The sequence below is a fragment of the Nesoenas mayeri genome, assembly GCF_963082525.1.
Source record: "Nesoenas mayeri genome assembly, chromosome: 1".
NCBI classification, from domain to species: Eukaryota; Metazoa; Chordata; class Aves; order Columbiformes; family Columbidae; genus Nesoenas; species Nesoenas mayeri.
In genome coordinates this window covers 204,307,014-204,324,445 of record NC_137541.1, presented here as the reverse complement: position 1 = coordinate 204,324,445, position 17,432 = coordinate 204,307,014, and the positions used below count along the sequence as shown (strand labels likewise).

The following is a 17,432-nucleotide window of genomic DNA, read 5'->3' as shown; positions in this document are numbered from 1 at the left end:
TGAATGAAGAAAAAATATTTTTGATTGTTTTTCACATTCTCTTTATTTGGCTGATTTCACAGTTTTATTGTGCATATCTTATTAAATCGTGTCTTGATTTCATGATAATACGTGCTTGGCACGGCCTATGGATAACTGATATTAAAAAATGAAAATAAAAAACCTGCGAGTCACTGGAGCTGTCTTCATTTCCTTATGACTTAATGTATTTTCTGTCACAGAAGTAAATGTAGACTACCATTTTACTAGGCAGGGATCAGCAAAGTAAACACAACGGTTTAAACAACTAAATTCATACTTGTGTCACCGGTGAAGTCGATTATATATTCAGATTTCAGCCCTATCTCCTTGTGCTTATTTTCTTGCTGTTTAAATAAGCTGTTCATACTGTTAACCATCGTTTATTTTTTCATGATAGTACAGCCAGGTTGTGGAGAATAATCAATTTTTTCCACTGGTTATTGCTCTCTGTATAGATATCTTCATTTAATAATGACCACATCTATCAACACTAATCAGCTTTATGTTTATCTTTTTATCATTATCCCAAGAAGTAAAGAATGGCTTGCCTTTTGGAGCAAAAATAGATTTTTATTTCACTCCAGCATTTCTCAATAAACTCAATCTCTTTAATTGGAACACTGAGAAACACCCTTAGTGCTTTTTTTTTTTTTTTCCCTTTTTATGCAGCTGCTGGGGAAGACAATGCATTCAGTTAGATAAACTAAAGGGCACTGTCCTGTTTCCTTATCAGGATAAATCTGAAGCAGCAGATTATATTCATCATTGTGCAGAAATTGTCAAGGCAGTCTATGAAATGGTTCTGACCATGAAGGGCAAGTATTATCTTTACAACTGAGGGAATCTAAGACTCAAAATTTTGAGTTCTTGAAGTTAAGAAACCAAATATAAATGTAGGAATCAATAGAAAGACACAATTTTCAAAGTCATATGGAAGATAGGAAATGAGGTAGAGGCAAAAACTACCATGACAGTCTCAAAAATTAGTTTTAATTTTAAAGTTAAGCTCCCAGCATCAAAATCTCTCAGTCTTTTAATTCTCAGAGAATAAATTTATGTCTTTCTTGATGGTAAATCCACAAAGTTGCCCAAGTTTAATATTTCTTCACTTTATCATACACTCTTGCCTAGTTTTGGGGCTATTATGAGAAAAACAGTGTGTCTTATCACTAATGACACACAAAAATGCCATTAAATAAATCTGCTTGTAGTCTTTTTGGCCAACCTTTCAGTTTCCTTTACATTAATTTTGACAGATGGTCTAAATCAAAATCAAGACTGTAAAACTGAGTAAAATGATGACTAACAACTTACTGTGTCAAAAACTTGATTAACTGGGCAGTTTTAATTAATTGTTGTGTGTATTGTTGTTAATCTGAGCAACTCCACAACTGAAGCAACGTTTTCCACTCTATGGCAATGAGAAAGAATTAAAGTCATCATAAAATGGTTTTTGTTCTTTTACTATGGCCATCATGGCCCAACACTGAATGTAACAATAATGATGAAGGAAAAGTAATTAGAACAACCTGTTTGGGAAAGTAATCCTTCTCTCTGTTCGTGGTTTGAAAATCAGCAGATTGTGATCCTTGCACATTCCTTTGTGTATTTGACATTCCTGAGTTTTAGGAACTTATTTGAGCTGTAGCTCATTCAGGATCTCTTTGTTGGAAACCTTCCAGTGATATGTGCTATTCAAACCAAGCTAGTAAATCTTTATGATTAAGTTGTCTCATATCCATGACTGGGTGACATCACATCTATCATAGCATCTCCCTGCACCCCCCGAGATATTTTTTTGTTGTACTGGTGAATTGTATTTTGGGCACTATAAAAGACTATAGGCACCTATATTTCACAGTTCCCAATGTTTCATATAAAACAGAAATTAGATTCTCCCAGTGTTGGTAAAAAGTAAGTAAAAAAAGAAACCCAGAAAAGTCAAGTTGAAATGTCATTGCTAATACAGCACATTGGTAGAAACCAAGTCTTTATTAGCCTGTATCCTGCTGTTCCCACTGTATTGACATCTCAGGAAAGAGAACTACATTATTGTGGGAAAATCAATGAAGTTTACTCTTCCATATGCAGTACCTGTCATTAGCTCAAATAAAACCTGTGTTGGAAGGATAGCAGAAGAAAAATAATGGAGAAAAGTCAGTTGAATATTAAAGATGTACACTGAGATTTTGGGATTCCTAGGTTCCATTTCTATCTCAGCCACAAACTTCCTCTATGACCTTGTCCAAATCAAAAGAAAGATTTAGAAATATTAACTGGGACTTAGGTTGGGTTTTGTGTTGTGTAAATCTAAGACTTGGATCCTTAAAGCCATTTTTAAGTCTCATGTGTGTGTAAAAGATTTTGACATTTTAGGGAGGGAAGGTCCCTTTGGCCTTAGAGCTGTGGTTGGGCTAATGCTCAGCACAGTACCACCTTATGCCCCAGCCAGATGTCCACAGTCTTAGTACTTCTTGGCATCTCATGTAATAAAGAGTAATTAACAGAAGTAATAAAAATTAATAATAATAATTAAAAAAAAAAAGAGAGAGAAAATGGTACCAAATCTTTCTGGGAAAAAGGGTTTTGCCACTGTTTTACTAAACTGACAAAATGTTGTGGCAGTTTTGCTAAAATCAGTACAATTTAATGAAAAAGATCAGCTCAAAATGGCATTTTCTGAAATGACTCATGGTTGAAAGAAAACCTAATGAAATCTTTCAAACCAGCCAGTCTTCTATCTTAAGTACACAAATAATCACCATTAACATATGGACTTCAGATGACTTTTAGTATATTAACTCTCTCATTGCTCCTGTGAGCTAGAGCAATATCATTTTCACTGTTTCAGAAAAGAAGTGTTGAATTTTTGCCTTACAACTTTTTTGGAAGTGTTTAGTTGCCTGTGGAGGTAGAGTAGAATCAAGTTTTTCAAATATAGAGAGGAATTAGGTACTGAGGCACTGTTTGTTTCTTTAGAGATGTGAATACTTTAAAAATTGTGGTTGTCGTCATTTTGGAAAGAGCAAGGATTGCAATTCCAGCCTCTTCCCTTCCAATCCTACTCATTACTCCACCAGACCAGGCTGCATCAGTCCAACATGAGGTGTTTACACCAGACATTCAGTCACACTGGTTTATACAGCAGAAGTAATAAATTCACTTACTTGTGCAAGTCTTGTTATATTTCGGATTCTCTTGAGGAAAGCCTTCCAACCGACATTGGAACCTGTGCTGCCAAAATTCCTGAAACCATGGATTTCGGTGATTGGTTTCTGGGCGAAGCTGTAGGTAGTAATCATCAAACCATTTCACGTCAGGAGACTGGAGCTTGATTGTTATTCCACCGACAGCTTCACGCTGGTACCCGTCTGTCACGTCATACCTGTCTGCCCAGCCATCACTGTGAGGATAAATGAAATGGAGACAACATTAACCATTCAACAGAATAAGAAAATAACTTCCTTAATAGTAAAATTTGAAGCCTAAGTGCACATACTCACACCTGTGATTCTGAGTGGAGTTTAGTAAAACATCCGTAATACTTATAGCAGAAGAACTCAGTATTTTCCTTTTCCTTTTTTTTTTTGCTTGTCACTGGCACCTTCTGCTTAGATGATACATTCTTCATCCTCCACTTCAGGTAATTGAAACAACATTAAAAATCACAGATCCTAAAATCTGCAGTGTATAAGCACATCTCTGCATCACATTAAGCCTCACTGTGCTTTAGGGAGAAAATCCTGGATTCAGTGTTTTACTGACACCTGGGTGATACTACTCTTACCTGAAAAGAGGTGACATTGATGACAGGACCTCTTACAGTGTGAACGGCAAGGCTGTGTTGCACACCATGCCTAGACTATGCAATGAGCAAAGAGACAGAAGCAAATTTTGAATGGGCTGACACTGCTCAAGTAGATATACCAGCTTGGAGCTCAGATGCATTGCATCTGAAGCAATAAATTCTCTCTACAGACATGGCTAATGAAGCTGGGTGAAGCATCATATAGATCCATGTGTAGCTTCTGTTTCTTGGTTGCTGATGGCTGGAGTATTATGATCTTGTGTGGCACTGCACCACATGCAGAATTTTAACCGCCTTCTGTTAACCTTTCTGCTTGCAACACTCAGACCACAAGTACGCAAAAGTGACTGAAAACCCAAATTAAACAAAATTTCACAAACTTCTCCAGGTAATTCCCCTCTCCCCAGTTTCATAATGGATTTTCTTGGAAATACTGGCATTTATAAAGTTTCACTCCACTCCACTAGAAATGTATATATCTCATTTGAGTATTGCAGACTGTTGTATTATAAACATTATATTTCAGTTTTTAAAAAGCCCCAGGTTACAGAACTGTATAGGAATTTCAGATTGGTTTTTTTTGTCATCTAAAAAAGCACTGATATTAATGACTGTAGAGAGAACCTTTAAATCCTAAAGGTCGAATAACTGAAGGAGGAAAAATAAGCTTAATTTGTCTTCTTTTAAAACATCATGAGTTGTTTAAAGCTAGCCCTAACAATTTTAAGTCAGTCATAGTGTAGCTGATATAGGTGACCTTTATCTGTGTGGTTCTGTTGCTCTTTTTTGATCATCTGCTCTCTGCTTTAAATGCAGCAGATTCCCTGTTCTCTCCAGAGGGACTCAGCTGTCCTCACACAGTGTAGAAGTAAAGACCTCAGACAGTAATTCCTTCTGCACAAGACATTGTTTTCCTTGAAGCCTGGACTCTTGACTACGTCTTAGCACAGCTGCAATGTCAATAAATTCAAGTTTTGCCAGTGGCAAAAATAATATTCAGTGTCTGGGGTGAAAATGAAGGGACCATTAAACATGCTTCAGATTTCAAATGCATTGATTTACTCAGCACAAAAGATTAAATATATACATTAATGGAAGGAGAAAGATAAGCATTAATGTTCAGCTTGAATACAGCACTTGGAAAATTTACCTTCAAGCTTAGATCCAGTTAGGGATGAACACAGATGTTAATGCTTCCAACCGCATTCAGAAGGATCAGTACAGGTAAACACTCCCCACCTTCGACCAGGACTATGTACTGGCCAAAGAGCTAGAAGCATTTATGGCTTGTTTTGTGATTAAAGCTGCATAAGGTTGGTTTTTTTTTTTAAAATTTATGAGTGATTGAATCTTTTATTTGCAAGATTCATCTTAATCATTGGCAAATTTTAAAGCAGTTTTATCCATCCTCATAAAATATAACAGGTTTTATGAATGCAGGCTGTGATAGATTTGCTGTAGTGTGTTTTGTTGGTTTTTTTTTGTTGTTGTTGTTTTTGTTTTTTAAACTGAATAGAATTTAACAGAATTGCAGTTGTACTGTCAGTATCCCAGCTTTATTGATTCTCTCACAAACAACTTAGAAAGAAACTGTTTTCTTGTAATTAATTTCTTTATAATTTTTCAGAGGAACAGTTTTGTAGATCTAATCAAGCAGACTGCTGTATAGTATTAGTTTATAAATAACTATCCCCTTTAAGAAGGCTTGCAACAGAGATGTGATTTTAAAACTTTAAGTCATTTTAAAAGATAGAAATAACCACTTCATATTACATAACCCTTCTTCTCAACTTTTTCGCAGAAGGCCTTCTTAATTCGAAAGAGCTGCTTTTAATTCAGATAAGTATTTCAGCTTAGCTTCTTGGGCAAAAGGTTTTTAGGAGTGTTATGTAAAAGATGTACTCAAAGTATGTATTATAGAGACAACAATATAGAGATAATAAAGCCTTGGATAGACAAGGTGGCAAAGCAAATGTTAAACTAATATTCAAAGGCCAGTGAAAGTGGAGTAGAAAAAAGTTTTGCAAGATACAAAAAAGCTTCACTAGTGTGTGATATTTAAATTATGCACCCACAGTAGAGTAACGATACTTATGGGTAGTCAATGACAAGCTGATATAATGTATTTGGGATATTAGACCTCTGTCATCCTCTGAACTGAGTAAGGGGTGGGAAGATGAGGGAGAAGTGGACAGAGAGGGAGATATCTGCTTAATTTCGTAGTCTTCCCTGTCCCTCCTTAGACTTTCTTTCTTGTCTTAATTTTACTGCAGTAGCTGGCAGTATCTTTGTTCTCCATTGGTTGTTGCATTATGAAAGCTTGCAAATGGTATTGCCCATTGCTAAAATCTACTGGTTCAACTGACAAAAGGTGCTTTGGTACAAGAAATTGGCTGTAACAAGGAGCTCCAACAGAAGTTCAGAATGGTCTCCACTGTCATCCACAGAAGTGGTGAGGTGCATAGGCTACCACGAATGCAACACAGGACTGAGTGCTGGTGAAAGAGATGGTTGTTCATGTTAGCAGTAGAGTGTACAGGACATTTCAGTGAACAAGTGGTTAAGAACAGCTTCCTCACAGGTAGTAAAATAAATCCAAGTGAACAGTATTTCAGCAACAATTATGAAAGAGCCCAAACAGATTAAATGGGACATTGATATCCTTAACAGATCACTACAAAAGTTCATTTTTTCTCCCTTGTGTGGACACTGTGCTTTCCAATGTTATTCTGATAAGTGATTGGGTGATTTTGATTACTAGAAATAGGTGGTGTTGCTTTTTAACAAATGGAAAAATGTCCTTAGAGTGATCCCACAAAGACTTACATAAAGACAGAGTTGCACATGGAGAAACCTTGCTGTGAAAGAAAGTAGTAGTTGCACAGCTGCAGCATCAAAAGTAAAAGCCCCTTGCTGAGATATCTATCTGTTATATGCAGTAAATCATATATCTCATTCATAAGCAAGCCAGGGTAAGAGGACTATGACATGTGCAGTTCTGGCTGCCTTCAATATTACACTCAAATTCAACACATTGGAGAATTGTCTTTCAGGATCATGATGTTTTTTAATCCACATCCAGTTCTTTTGTGTTAATATTCTTGGCTGTCAGATTAATATCTAGTGCACTTTTCTTAAAGGCTGGCTATGTGATATAGGATAATGTTCATACAGTATCAAACAAAATATATAATTGTTAATGACATTTATTTAAAAAAAAAAAAAATGACATTTCAGAAAATTCTTGCACATCAAAGAAAATAAGGAATGACAGGAGGAAGGAAAAAGGGCAGAATGGGCAGAATGGATACATGGGTTTTATGGTTGCAGTACTAACAAGAGATGAACTTGAAATAAGAGAGCCATTATCATAATGTTCTCTATCTCTTATTAGATATTATGCGCATGTGTACATTGCCCCAGATACCACTTTTTGTAGGATATGCCAGGGTGATGGACATTTTAGTTGAAGAAATATCCTTCAGCAAACAGAGGGGAAGAGTTCTGCTGCTTTGTTAAAGGTGTGTTTAGTTTACTCACAGTAAATCAAAACAGTTTAACAGAAAGGCTTCAAAAGATGACACGACAGAGCCACAATATTTATAACATTTCTAATTAATAAAGACAGCAATTAATGAATGACTATAAATACACTAACCTAATTCAATTGTGTAGATCACAACTGTACATACAATTACTTTTAAAAATCTCAACAGAAAAGTGGAGTCAAAAGAGACCCTATTTAAATTATTGAGTTGCACAACTCTGATCACAGTGAGTACTCTGCTTCTTCCTCTCCCACAACCCTGGATACTAATGGTAGTAGTAGGGAATGAGTCTTCAGAATTCTGTAACTCAGCATACCTGAACAAATAGGACTGTCACTGTAGGACCAGTATGTACTGTTATACTGTATGTAAACATATAGATAGAGGTGCAAACTTTTTAGGATTATATTTGCAACCTTAAAATGTGAGAAACATGAATATGGATTCCTGGATTTTCTGTGTTTTGTCCTTTCCCATCTTTCCTATCTTTCATATGAAATAGCAAGCACCAATAAGAGCTTCTCCAGATGGGCGGCACTGATGTGCCAGTTTCAGTCCACATTGCCTATTATATGCAGGGATTGTGGGAGGAAGGAAAAGCAATCTTTGACAAGAAAGTGTTGCTCTCCAAGAAAGATGAGATGCAGGATTGCATCTCTTTTAAAGAAATCTCCACCTGTTTGAATGAAGTCTTTTTGTTTCTTCTGGGAAGAATCATCATGGAGTTAAGAGAACATTCAGGTGAGGAGCAGCACAGGAGCAAGCTCATGCTTGAAGCATTATGAAGAGGTCATCAAAAAGACACTTAATGAATATAAAGATCATTCAATATGCATGATGGTGATGGCTGCTTTGGGCTCATACAGTGCAGTCAAGAAATTGCTAGCCCTCCTGAAAAACATTTACAAAAAGGTAAAGTTAGTCAATCCCTGTCAACAATGACTTAAGCATTTAATTCCACAAAACATCTTCAAAAATACAAGACAGACATTTCCCCGAGAGTATTCCACATCTACTTGGTAAGTAGCAGGACAATCAACAGCATGGAGAACGCTACTGATGTCAATCTACTTGTCAGGGATAACAGAGATTTGCAGAGCTGATTGGCACCTGCTACAGGACTAGCAAATGATTAGAGTTGGACATCATTGTAAACAGGACAAAGGAAGAGAACTATTGTCAACTTAAATTAGATAAGAGAATGTGGAAAACTTTAATTTCACGGTAAGATATGTATGAGACGACAGTTGCTCAGAAGAGATCATTAAGCACACATAAATAAGTAGACAAAAAAAAGATTAAATGGGTTCAGGAAAAGCAGGGAAATGGAGGGGGAAGGAGGTGTTGCCTCAAGCATCAAGGTCTCATTTACGTGTTCAGAGATGTATATGGAAGGAATTAGGTCTATTGACTACTGATCATGCTTACAGGTGGTAAGTATTTGGTCCTTCATGTGATAAGTGTTGATTAATGCTGTCAAATCTGGAAGATGATATGGAGAAATCTTTTCGTGAGTTGCTACCAAATAATCCTCCAAAGCACAGTAGTTTGTCTATCAAGTTCTTGGAAAGCTTAGGTTGCATTACTTGGATACAGGCTGTACCTAGCGACAAGACAGAGGAGGCTCTTCTATAGGTGTTTGGTCAGTAGGTGGAGACAGCTTGAGAAGGTTAAGATAAAAGGCAAATGAGGTGGGAACGAACACACAAAAAAATAGCATTTGTGACTTTTAAAAGAGTAAAGAGCAAAAATAGCAGACTTCACTAAGCCTACAAAATGTTATGGTTAGATCTGTTGTAAGGAATTTCTAAGGAACTGAAGAACTTAAAAGTACTTAATTAAGAGGTACCATGCAGAGAAAAGACAGAAAATATGGTAAGACATTCGTGCAATCATCTCGAAGTTGGAAATATATGAAAAGAAGAAGCAAGCTCAGATTATCAAAGATCAACATGAAAGAAAAACATTAGACATAGGTAAAATTGGAAAGGTCAAGGCACAAAACACATTGCAGTAAGCAAGGGACATCAGAAGTAACATAAAGCTATTCTCTAACCACTTTATTGTGAGAAGAGTAAAGAACATGTCAACCTGAAGCTCACTATGGGGAGAAAGCTACTAAAGACAAATTCTGAAGTTTTTAGTATGAGACTTCACAAAAGGGAAAACCTGTGGTTAGCAACAGAGGTAAACTGTCAACCAAAAAGTTGGAAGAGGATCTAGAAAGCAGGCTTGATGGAGTTAACTGAAGAACCAAACACAATACTAGGGGAGAGATGTAAGAACTTCCTTCAGCTAGATAAAAAGCTGCAGTAAAAAAGATCGTAATTTGTTTATCATGTTGATGTAAGCACTCACAACTTAAACTGGAAGTAGAAAGAATCATTTTAAACACCAGGAAAATATTCCTTACAGTAAAGAGTATAAGGAGTTAGAATAGTTTGGAGACCCTTGGAGGTGTCAAAGAACCAGTTAGACAAATATCCAGCTGATATAGATGACCCTGCCTTGGCAAAAGGAGGCCGGTAGTCTACTTGACTTCTTGACATCCACCATGCCTTGTATTTGTACTAGCTTATGTCACGGTTTGACATATGTCTAGGGATGATGATTGTATAAAACCCAACGGACTAGAGAAAGAATGAGAAGAAAGTTGAAATAATGCCCTTCCCTCATGATTTCCCTGTCTTCTCATGATGTTTTACCTTGCTTCTTTTCTCGTTATTGCATTTTCCTCCCTCTGCAGTCGTTATGGGACACATGGACAAACAGAAATTGATTTAGGATTAATGATGTGTTTGACTGTACACACAGCTAATTCTAATGAGGTAGCTGGAGTACGTAGAGGCGTGCAGTGGGTCACATACCCAGCAGAATCAGTATTCCTGTTCTAGAGGGGAATCATTAAAATGAACCATGTAGAAAAACACTTCTCCATGCACAAGAGGAAAGAAATAGGTGAAAAAAAAAGTCTCCTAATTAGAGCTAGCTAACATTTTACACAATCAACATATTTTAAATGAAAAAACCTTTTTCTTATCTGCACTAGAAATGCTTGTTTCTCTTACTTTTTAAATTCTCAGACTTCTCAAAATTACCCTAAATGAAAACAATACTAGCTTTTATATATATCTAATTTTTTTCCTGTGTGTGAAAGAAAGAGTTTTAGATAAATAAATCTCTCTGTATAGTTAAGACAATATTTTGTATTTTTAAAACAGAAAAGAAATGATATGTTCCTTAATTCAGACATTTTGGCCAACAGTCTGAAGTAAACATAGGTTTGGCAATTTAAGGCCACCCAGATTTGAATATCCAGAGCAGCAACTCTGTATTACTGTGCCTACACATAAAATCTGTTGCTTTTGTAGGCTAAATCACCTCAGACGTAGGAACCGAAACTCTAATGCCAATCAGTCAATGACAAGACATCATATCTGAACAACAGCAAAGTGATTGCACAAGTTGACATGCCTACATACAAAATGGATGCAGGTTTTAGTTTTAAATGTTACAAGCTTTTTATACTGCTTAAGACATTTCTTAAATCTCAACTATAGGTTTCAGATCTTTCTTTATGACCTTGACTTTAATGAATGTTTTCAGATTCTTAAGAAGTCTTCCAAAGAAGTAGGGAAAGTCTGCAACTTTTGAAGTGTGTGATATTTGGAAAGAATTTATGTACTTTTTTTTTTTTTCTCTGCATCACTAGAAATGGCTCTAGAAATATTTTTTTTTTTTTTTTTTTGAGGAAAAAGGCACATAAAGTTTCTGACAAAACCAAATTCCACTTAGATGCCACAGTTCTTGGTTTTAAAGCTAAGATTCCTTTTGATACCATTTTATTTTTATTTTACTTACCTAGGATGGTAGAGTGTCCTTTTCTCAGCTGCTTCTAAGCCTGAGTGGGAGAGGGGAGCAGGGAGAGAACTAATGCTAAACCCACTACAACGAGGTAGGTGCACACCTGCACTGCCAAACAGAAGAGATGTTCCTACAACAGCTCCTCACCATGTTACACATTTTCTCTACAGTCAACATGGTGGATGCTCGGTCTTTTTACACCAGTGGGATGCAGCACAGAAAGCTGGAGACATATCCACTAGTTCAGACCATTAGGTAACTCATTATACTAAAATTAACTTTCCAGTTATTGCCTCTGGACAAATTGTGATCACGGAAATTTCTTGAGTCAGTAACAGTGAGATGGGGAATGAAGCCTTTGGATCCCTGTGTTCTAAAACATTATTTCTTAGATTAGACAAACTGCTAAGAGATACATGTTTACCAAAAAAAAAAAAATTGACTCCCCATTCTCCCCTTTGCAAACAGTTCCACTTATTTTCTAAATTGAAAATGCAGTAGTATCTTGGGATCAGTTGAGCTGATTTCTTTTTCTCTGAAGTCCCTCCTGCTTCAATCTGTAGCTAAAACTATTACAGTTAATGAGTGCATTCATTAGGCTCTAGAGTGGTCTTCTTTTGTTATGCAAAAATCTGTTTGTGGGCCACATAATGATGATGGAAACTGCAGTTCTGCCTACTTGTAATCACATTTCTGCCAAAAATCTGACCGATAGCATTTGAGTATTTATTTGAGAATTTTTCTCCAGCTGTGTAGGAGTTTGTTAACTGTCATTGGTTCTCTTTAGTTTTCCTTTCATTGTATTTCTCTGCTATTTCAGTTTGGGTTTTTTTGTTTGTTTGTTTGTTTTTGTTTTTTTTTTCCTGTATCTTAAAAGATCTAAAAATATTTAAAAGTCCTCAAGCTCTGTAAAGTGCTGCCAGTTTTGCAAAGGTAAATTTGTTTGGTTGATAATGTGGGGCTGGAACTGCTTTTGGTGAGCAGCTGTAAATTGTTGCATTTAGATGAGTTCATTTTATAATGAACATATGTGTATGTATGAATGGGGATTCTTGTCTTGCTGCCTGGCTTTTTTTAGATTGCAATTCCTCATCTTTGTCTTCTTTTTTATGCGTATTGTAAAGCTAAATGAATTTAGGGGGTAATTCAAAGGAAAGAAATGAACTAATTATTTTTAGGCAGTATGACACACTGTTTTCACAAGATGGTACCTAGAAGAAGTGGTTATGCAGTGAATTTGGCAGATACCTTGCACAGGGGATTACTGGTACTAATTACTTGCGAAGTATCCAAACTTCCCCAAGCTGAGAAAGGTTGTGATGGCAACTTGAGAGATTGGTAGTCTATAGCAACACCTAATTTGCATGAAAACAGAGAGTTTTGTAGCTGTCTGCATCTGTAGTTCAGAGCTGCAAAATAATTCAGCCTGACTGTAGTCCAGTCTACAACAAAACATAGTCTATTAATATGACAAAATATAGTTTCCAACGTGTGATGCCCCCTCTTCACACTTGAAATCTCTCACAGCTAATCAGGCTAATTGGAGGAAGTTATATCTATACATATAAATTTTGTGGACTGTCCCCTGAATTGAAGGGAAATTTGACTGAATATTACCCCTTAAAACTCCAAAGATATTCAACTCATGCAGCATTCTCTCTTGATTCCCCAATAATTCTTTAGTAAGGAAAAGGTAAATATTCAACATATTATGAGGAAGAAAGACATTTTGGATGCCTAGGCAACTTTATAAGGTCTTAAGTTGTTTTTCCTAAGATGCAATGTAAATCTGTGCTACAATTTAAGTCCCTCACTGGTTAACTACCTTCATTTCAGAGCAATCATTTGCATAGATTTTTATGTTCTTCTAGGCTAAATAAACCCAGTTGTTTCCAACTTTCCTTTTGAGAGCTGTTCTCTAGACTTGCTGTCATTCTGAATCTCATTCTTCCTCAAAGTGCTAAGCTGGTCTCTGCAGACTCCGTGCTATCTTGGGATGTTCTGAAAGCACTGACAAATAGTGTCAAGGATGTGACCATGGTGTAGCTGCCAGTGACCACCAAAATGACAACTCTGGTCTAAAGATGAGAGGGCAGTGACGGACTGTCCTGAAGTAGGCATATTTTGTCCCAAGCTGGAGACCCTCTTATGTTTGTCCACCTTCCCACATGGAGGTCGGCAGGCAGTTCCCTCATTGTCTGCAGTCTTCTCCCTGTAGTTATCAGGAGAAACTGCTGAGCTTTTAATAAGGGGGCTGGAAGAAGAAAAATTGATAATCGTTTATTTTCATGATAACATGTTTGGGAAAACTGGAGCAGGAATCATTTTTTTCCAGGTTTCGCATTACATAAGGGCTGCCAAAAGAGAGACTAGAACAGAAGGATTGCACGTGTACTGTAGAAAAACATAAATTTATTTGAGAAACATCAGAACTGCTTCCGTCACTGCTTTGTTGTAGGGTAGAAAGATTACTTCACATCCTAAAAGCTTATTTTCCAAATATGGCAGGAGTTTTTCTTTTCAACAATATTAATGCTGTTGACTCATATTTATAATTCATTCTAAGCTCCTCAAACTGCAAACTTCTCATAATGACAGCCTAAAAAACACCCGTTACATAATGTCAGCAACAGCAGAAAAACAGGAAAGAAAAAAGCAGTTCACCTCTAAAACATTTCAATCAAATATGTACTTTCACTGTGAAAATACTGATTTTTACCTTCTCCAGAATGCCTGCCTTCAGTATAGCCTCTCAGACACTAAAATGTAATGTACATTGCAATGCAATGCTGTATACCTTCTAAGCCTATACAAGCAAATACCAAAGAAAAAAAAAAGTCATGGACAGAAGGCAGGTCTTGGCAGAAATTATAAGCAAAAACCTACGGGTGATAAGCAAAAATCTACTGGTGATCATCAAGTCCAACTCCTTATATGTGTCTTCCAACTCAGGACATTCTATAATTTTATGATTCTATGATACTGTCTGGAACACTATCACAAAGCTATTTTCTGTATGTCTCATTCACCTGAAATGGAATAATTTCTGGGATGACCCTGAATGCAGGAGGATCCTCTATTCTACAGCAGGATAATGTGCCTGTAAATACAAGCAAATGCTATTTTTCTACTCACAATTGACTTGTTTGCACTGATTGAGAGAATTGTTCATTATTTCAAATCCACTGGGAGGAAAATAGTTTATTCTGAATCAGAATTATCTTGTATCAATGATTTACTGGGGTTGCCAGTAATGAAATTATTCTCCATAAGATATCCAGGCATCACCCTCATGGATATGCAACAACAGTGTTTATGAAAAATGCAAACATAGTCATATGGATGACCAGATAACTGAGATAGCCTTACTACCTGAAAAATACTTCCGAAGTGGGTAAAAAAACTGGCATAAGTGAAACCATTCACTTACTTGACAGAAAATGAAATACACGCAAGCATACATATACACATATATGTATGTATCTATATATGTATACATAAATATATCTTTATTTTCTATGGCTATATATTTATAATATTTGTAGACTGAAAAAAATAACATGTAATAGAAATTATCATATGTCTATATACCAGCTATTGCGTGCTTTTTGGTATATATTTGTGAAATTATTAAACCTATTAGACCACTATGAAATATAATTCAAAACAACATTTGCCATGTTGTATCTTATTTTTCCGGTAGAAGAATACTTTTAATCATAAATAATATACTTAATCTTTGGATGTATAAACAAGAAAACTATGAGTAAATCAGTATATATAGACATATCTAGGTATTCTAATGAGGGGCAAATGTTAAACAAAGTGAGTTAAAAATTCAGACAACAAAAAATTATATTTAAATAAGCACAAATACGTGTCATATTTCAGCAGTTATTTTTAATAATAACGCATATCTTAATGTTAAACTTTATTGCTCTGTAGAGAATTTGTTCATTTATGACAAATCATAAGCTTTGGGGTGAAACTTTAGTATTGTATTCACACACAAAAAAATTGAACATGGAACAAAAAGGTGAGGATATGTTAACAATATTATTTGTATTTTTACCTCATATTTTAAAACCATACATACCTACAAAAGTTCCTTTGGTCTAACAGCACAGAGTTAAGCAGAATCTTACTTTTTTTTGGTGATCAGAAATACAAGTCTTAAATCACCAGACTTCAATGTATTTCTAGGCAATGTAATTCTAGGCAATATATTTCTAGGCAATGTAATTCTAGGCAGACTAGTATAAAATTTGTAGTTGTACAATGGACAGAAAATTCTATGTGTGCAAAGATTTTAAAGTGACAGATGTTATTTAGGGTCTTCTCAGAGAAAGAAAAAGTCATTTCAACCAATAATTGCAATAATTAGCATACAATCAAAAATATTCACAATTAATTAATATTCACAGTCTCCTAGGGAATCAGTAATGTCATTAACTTTGAAAAAGTTCTATTCAGCAAACTGAGCCAAATATAAAAAAAGAAACCAAGTTAGACCTAGAATAATGACCTAAGGAGGGTAAATACACTAAAATCTTCCTCCTGCTGAAATCAGATGAAGCTTTGCCCCTGATAACAGTCAGGATTGCCTTCCTAGCTCTTTACTCAGATCAAGACATATCTCTTTAATTATTATAATTCAGTGCCTGTGATGTGTGATGGCTAACTCATCCCTTGCGCTCATGCTGATATTACCCATAGATGTCCACAGCAATGAACTGTAGAACAGCTTTATAAGCACTTCATCTTCTAAAACTCAGTTAAGAATAATTCAGGTGTCATAGAATATAAATATGAAGTTCTTTCAGTCAACCATTTGTGGAGGTAGACACACACTTTAATGATTATCAGAGGAGGGACATCACTAGAAAGGTTTGTTGTCATCAGAAGGAAAAAATTGTATCAAAGACCTTGCAGCCCGATGATTTCATCACTTACTCTACAGTGTTCAAAGCCAGCTTCTTCTTGAAAACACTGTGCTGTAATAAATGTGCTGACATGACAGACCTAATCTATAATATATACATCACAAGACTTAGGAAGTCTGGACTAAAGGATTGTTTGCTGCAGCAAATCACAAATCTCTTACAAGTCTAGAGCAGGTGTCTTGGTTTAGCCTCAGCCAGCAACTAGGGCTACATGGCTGCTCACTCATTAATGTGAAAACAGAGAGTGATTTCCTTCACTGTATTTCTTTTGCTGAAGCAGCTTTTCATTTACACAGAAAACAGATTTAGAAGTATCATTTTCGAAAGAGAATGCATGTCTATGCACTCAATTCATTTTAAATCAACTACCTGAGAATTTTGGAATTAGACATTTTAAGTGGCTGTAATTCCCACAGTGAGGCATTGCCTCGATTTCTGTGTTTATGTCCACACAAGCATGACAGATTTAGTATCGTAAATATACAGAGCTTGCTTTACTACACTGAAACAAAATCTCACCAAACCCAGCGTTCTCTCCCTCATGGTGTTCAATACAAAATTCTTATACTTAGTCAAGACCCACAGTGGAATTCGAATGCATTTAGCAAATACCAGCTCACATATTCTGCCATTTTAATTGGTGAGGATTTATATCAGTAACAGAAGCCTGATCTGAAGTGGTCTTTAAGCATAAGGGATCATTCCAATTTTGGTGAAGTTTAGAATGCAAGTCATACAACTTTTTCCTAAAACACTTCCAAAACAAAAGAGTACATGAAATCTTAAAAAAAAATGTGCAGCCAGTGGCTTCTTTACCATCTTTTGGTATTTTGGTATGTCACCAAACTGAACCAAAAAAAACAACAATAGCAACAACAACAAAACTTCCCTCGTCATTAATAATGACCCCTGTGGAGGAGGAATTTTAAAATAACATGAGAACTCCCAGCTACAATGAGCAGAAGAAGCCACTAGATCAGGATCATTATATTTTGGCTAGTTTCTCTGCTCAAGCTGGCCTGATTCTCAGTGAGTAACATTTTTATGGCTCCTCTATTGTACTGAGGTGGCAGAGATTTGCCTTAACAAAAAGAATGAGGCCCAGGGATGGATGATCTGCACCCTAGGTGTGTAATTGTCTTCTGCATAAGAAATTTACTTAAAAATGGAAGTAGCCAATGTATAAAGTTGAAACCAAATGCAAAGCGGAAGAGAGAAGCAGCATAAAAATACAATGATATGATCATG

At 36.0% G+C, this 17,432-nt stretch overlaps 1 protein-coding gene across 3 annotated transcripts in view; it reads right to left on the bottom strand.

The window, feature by feature from the left end:
- Positions 1-17,432, bottom strand: part of GRM5 (glutamate metabotropic receptor 5) — a gene marked incomplete at both ends in the record, with an annotated part of 247,840 nt that overhangs the window by 55,645 nt on the left and 174,763 nt on the right. For all 3 annotated transcript variants that reach the window (XM_080354358.1, XM_080354356.1, XM_080354357.1), the window contains one exon: positions 3,189-3,424. In XM_080354358.1, coding sequence (XP_080210484.1) covers positions 3,189-3,424 — 236 coding nt within the window. The remainder of the gene's footprint in view (positions 1-3,188; positions 3,425-17,432) is intronic.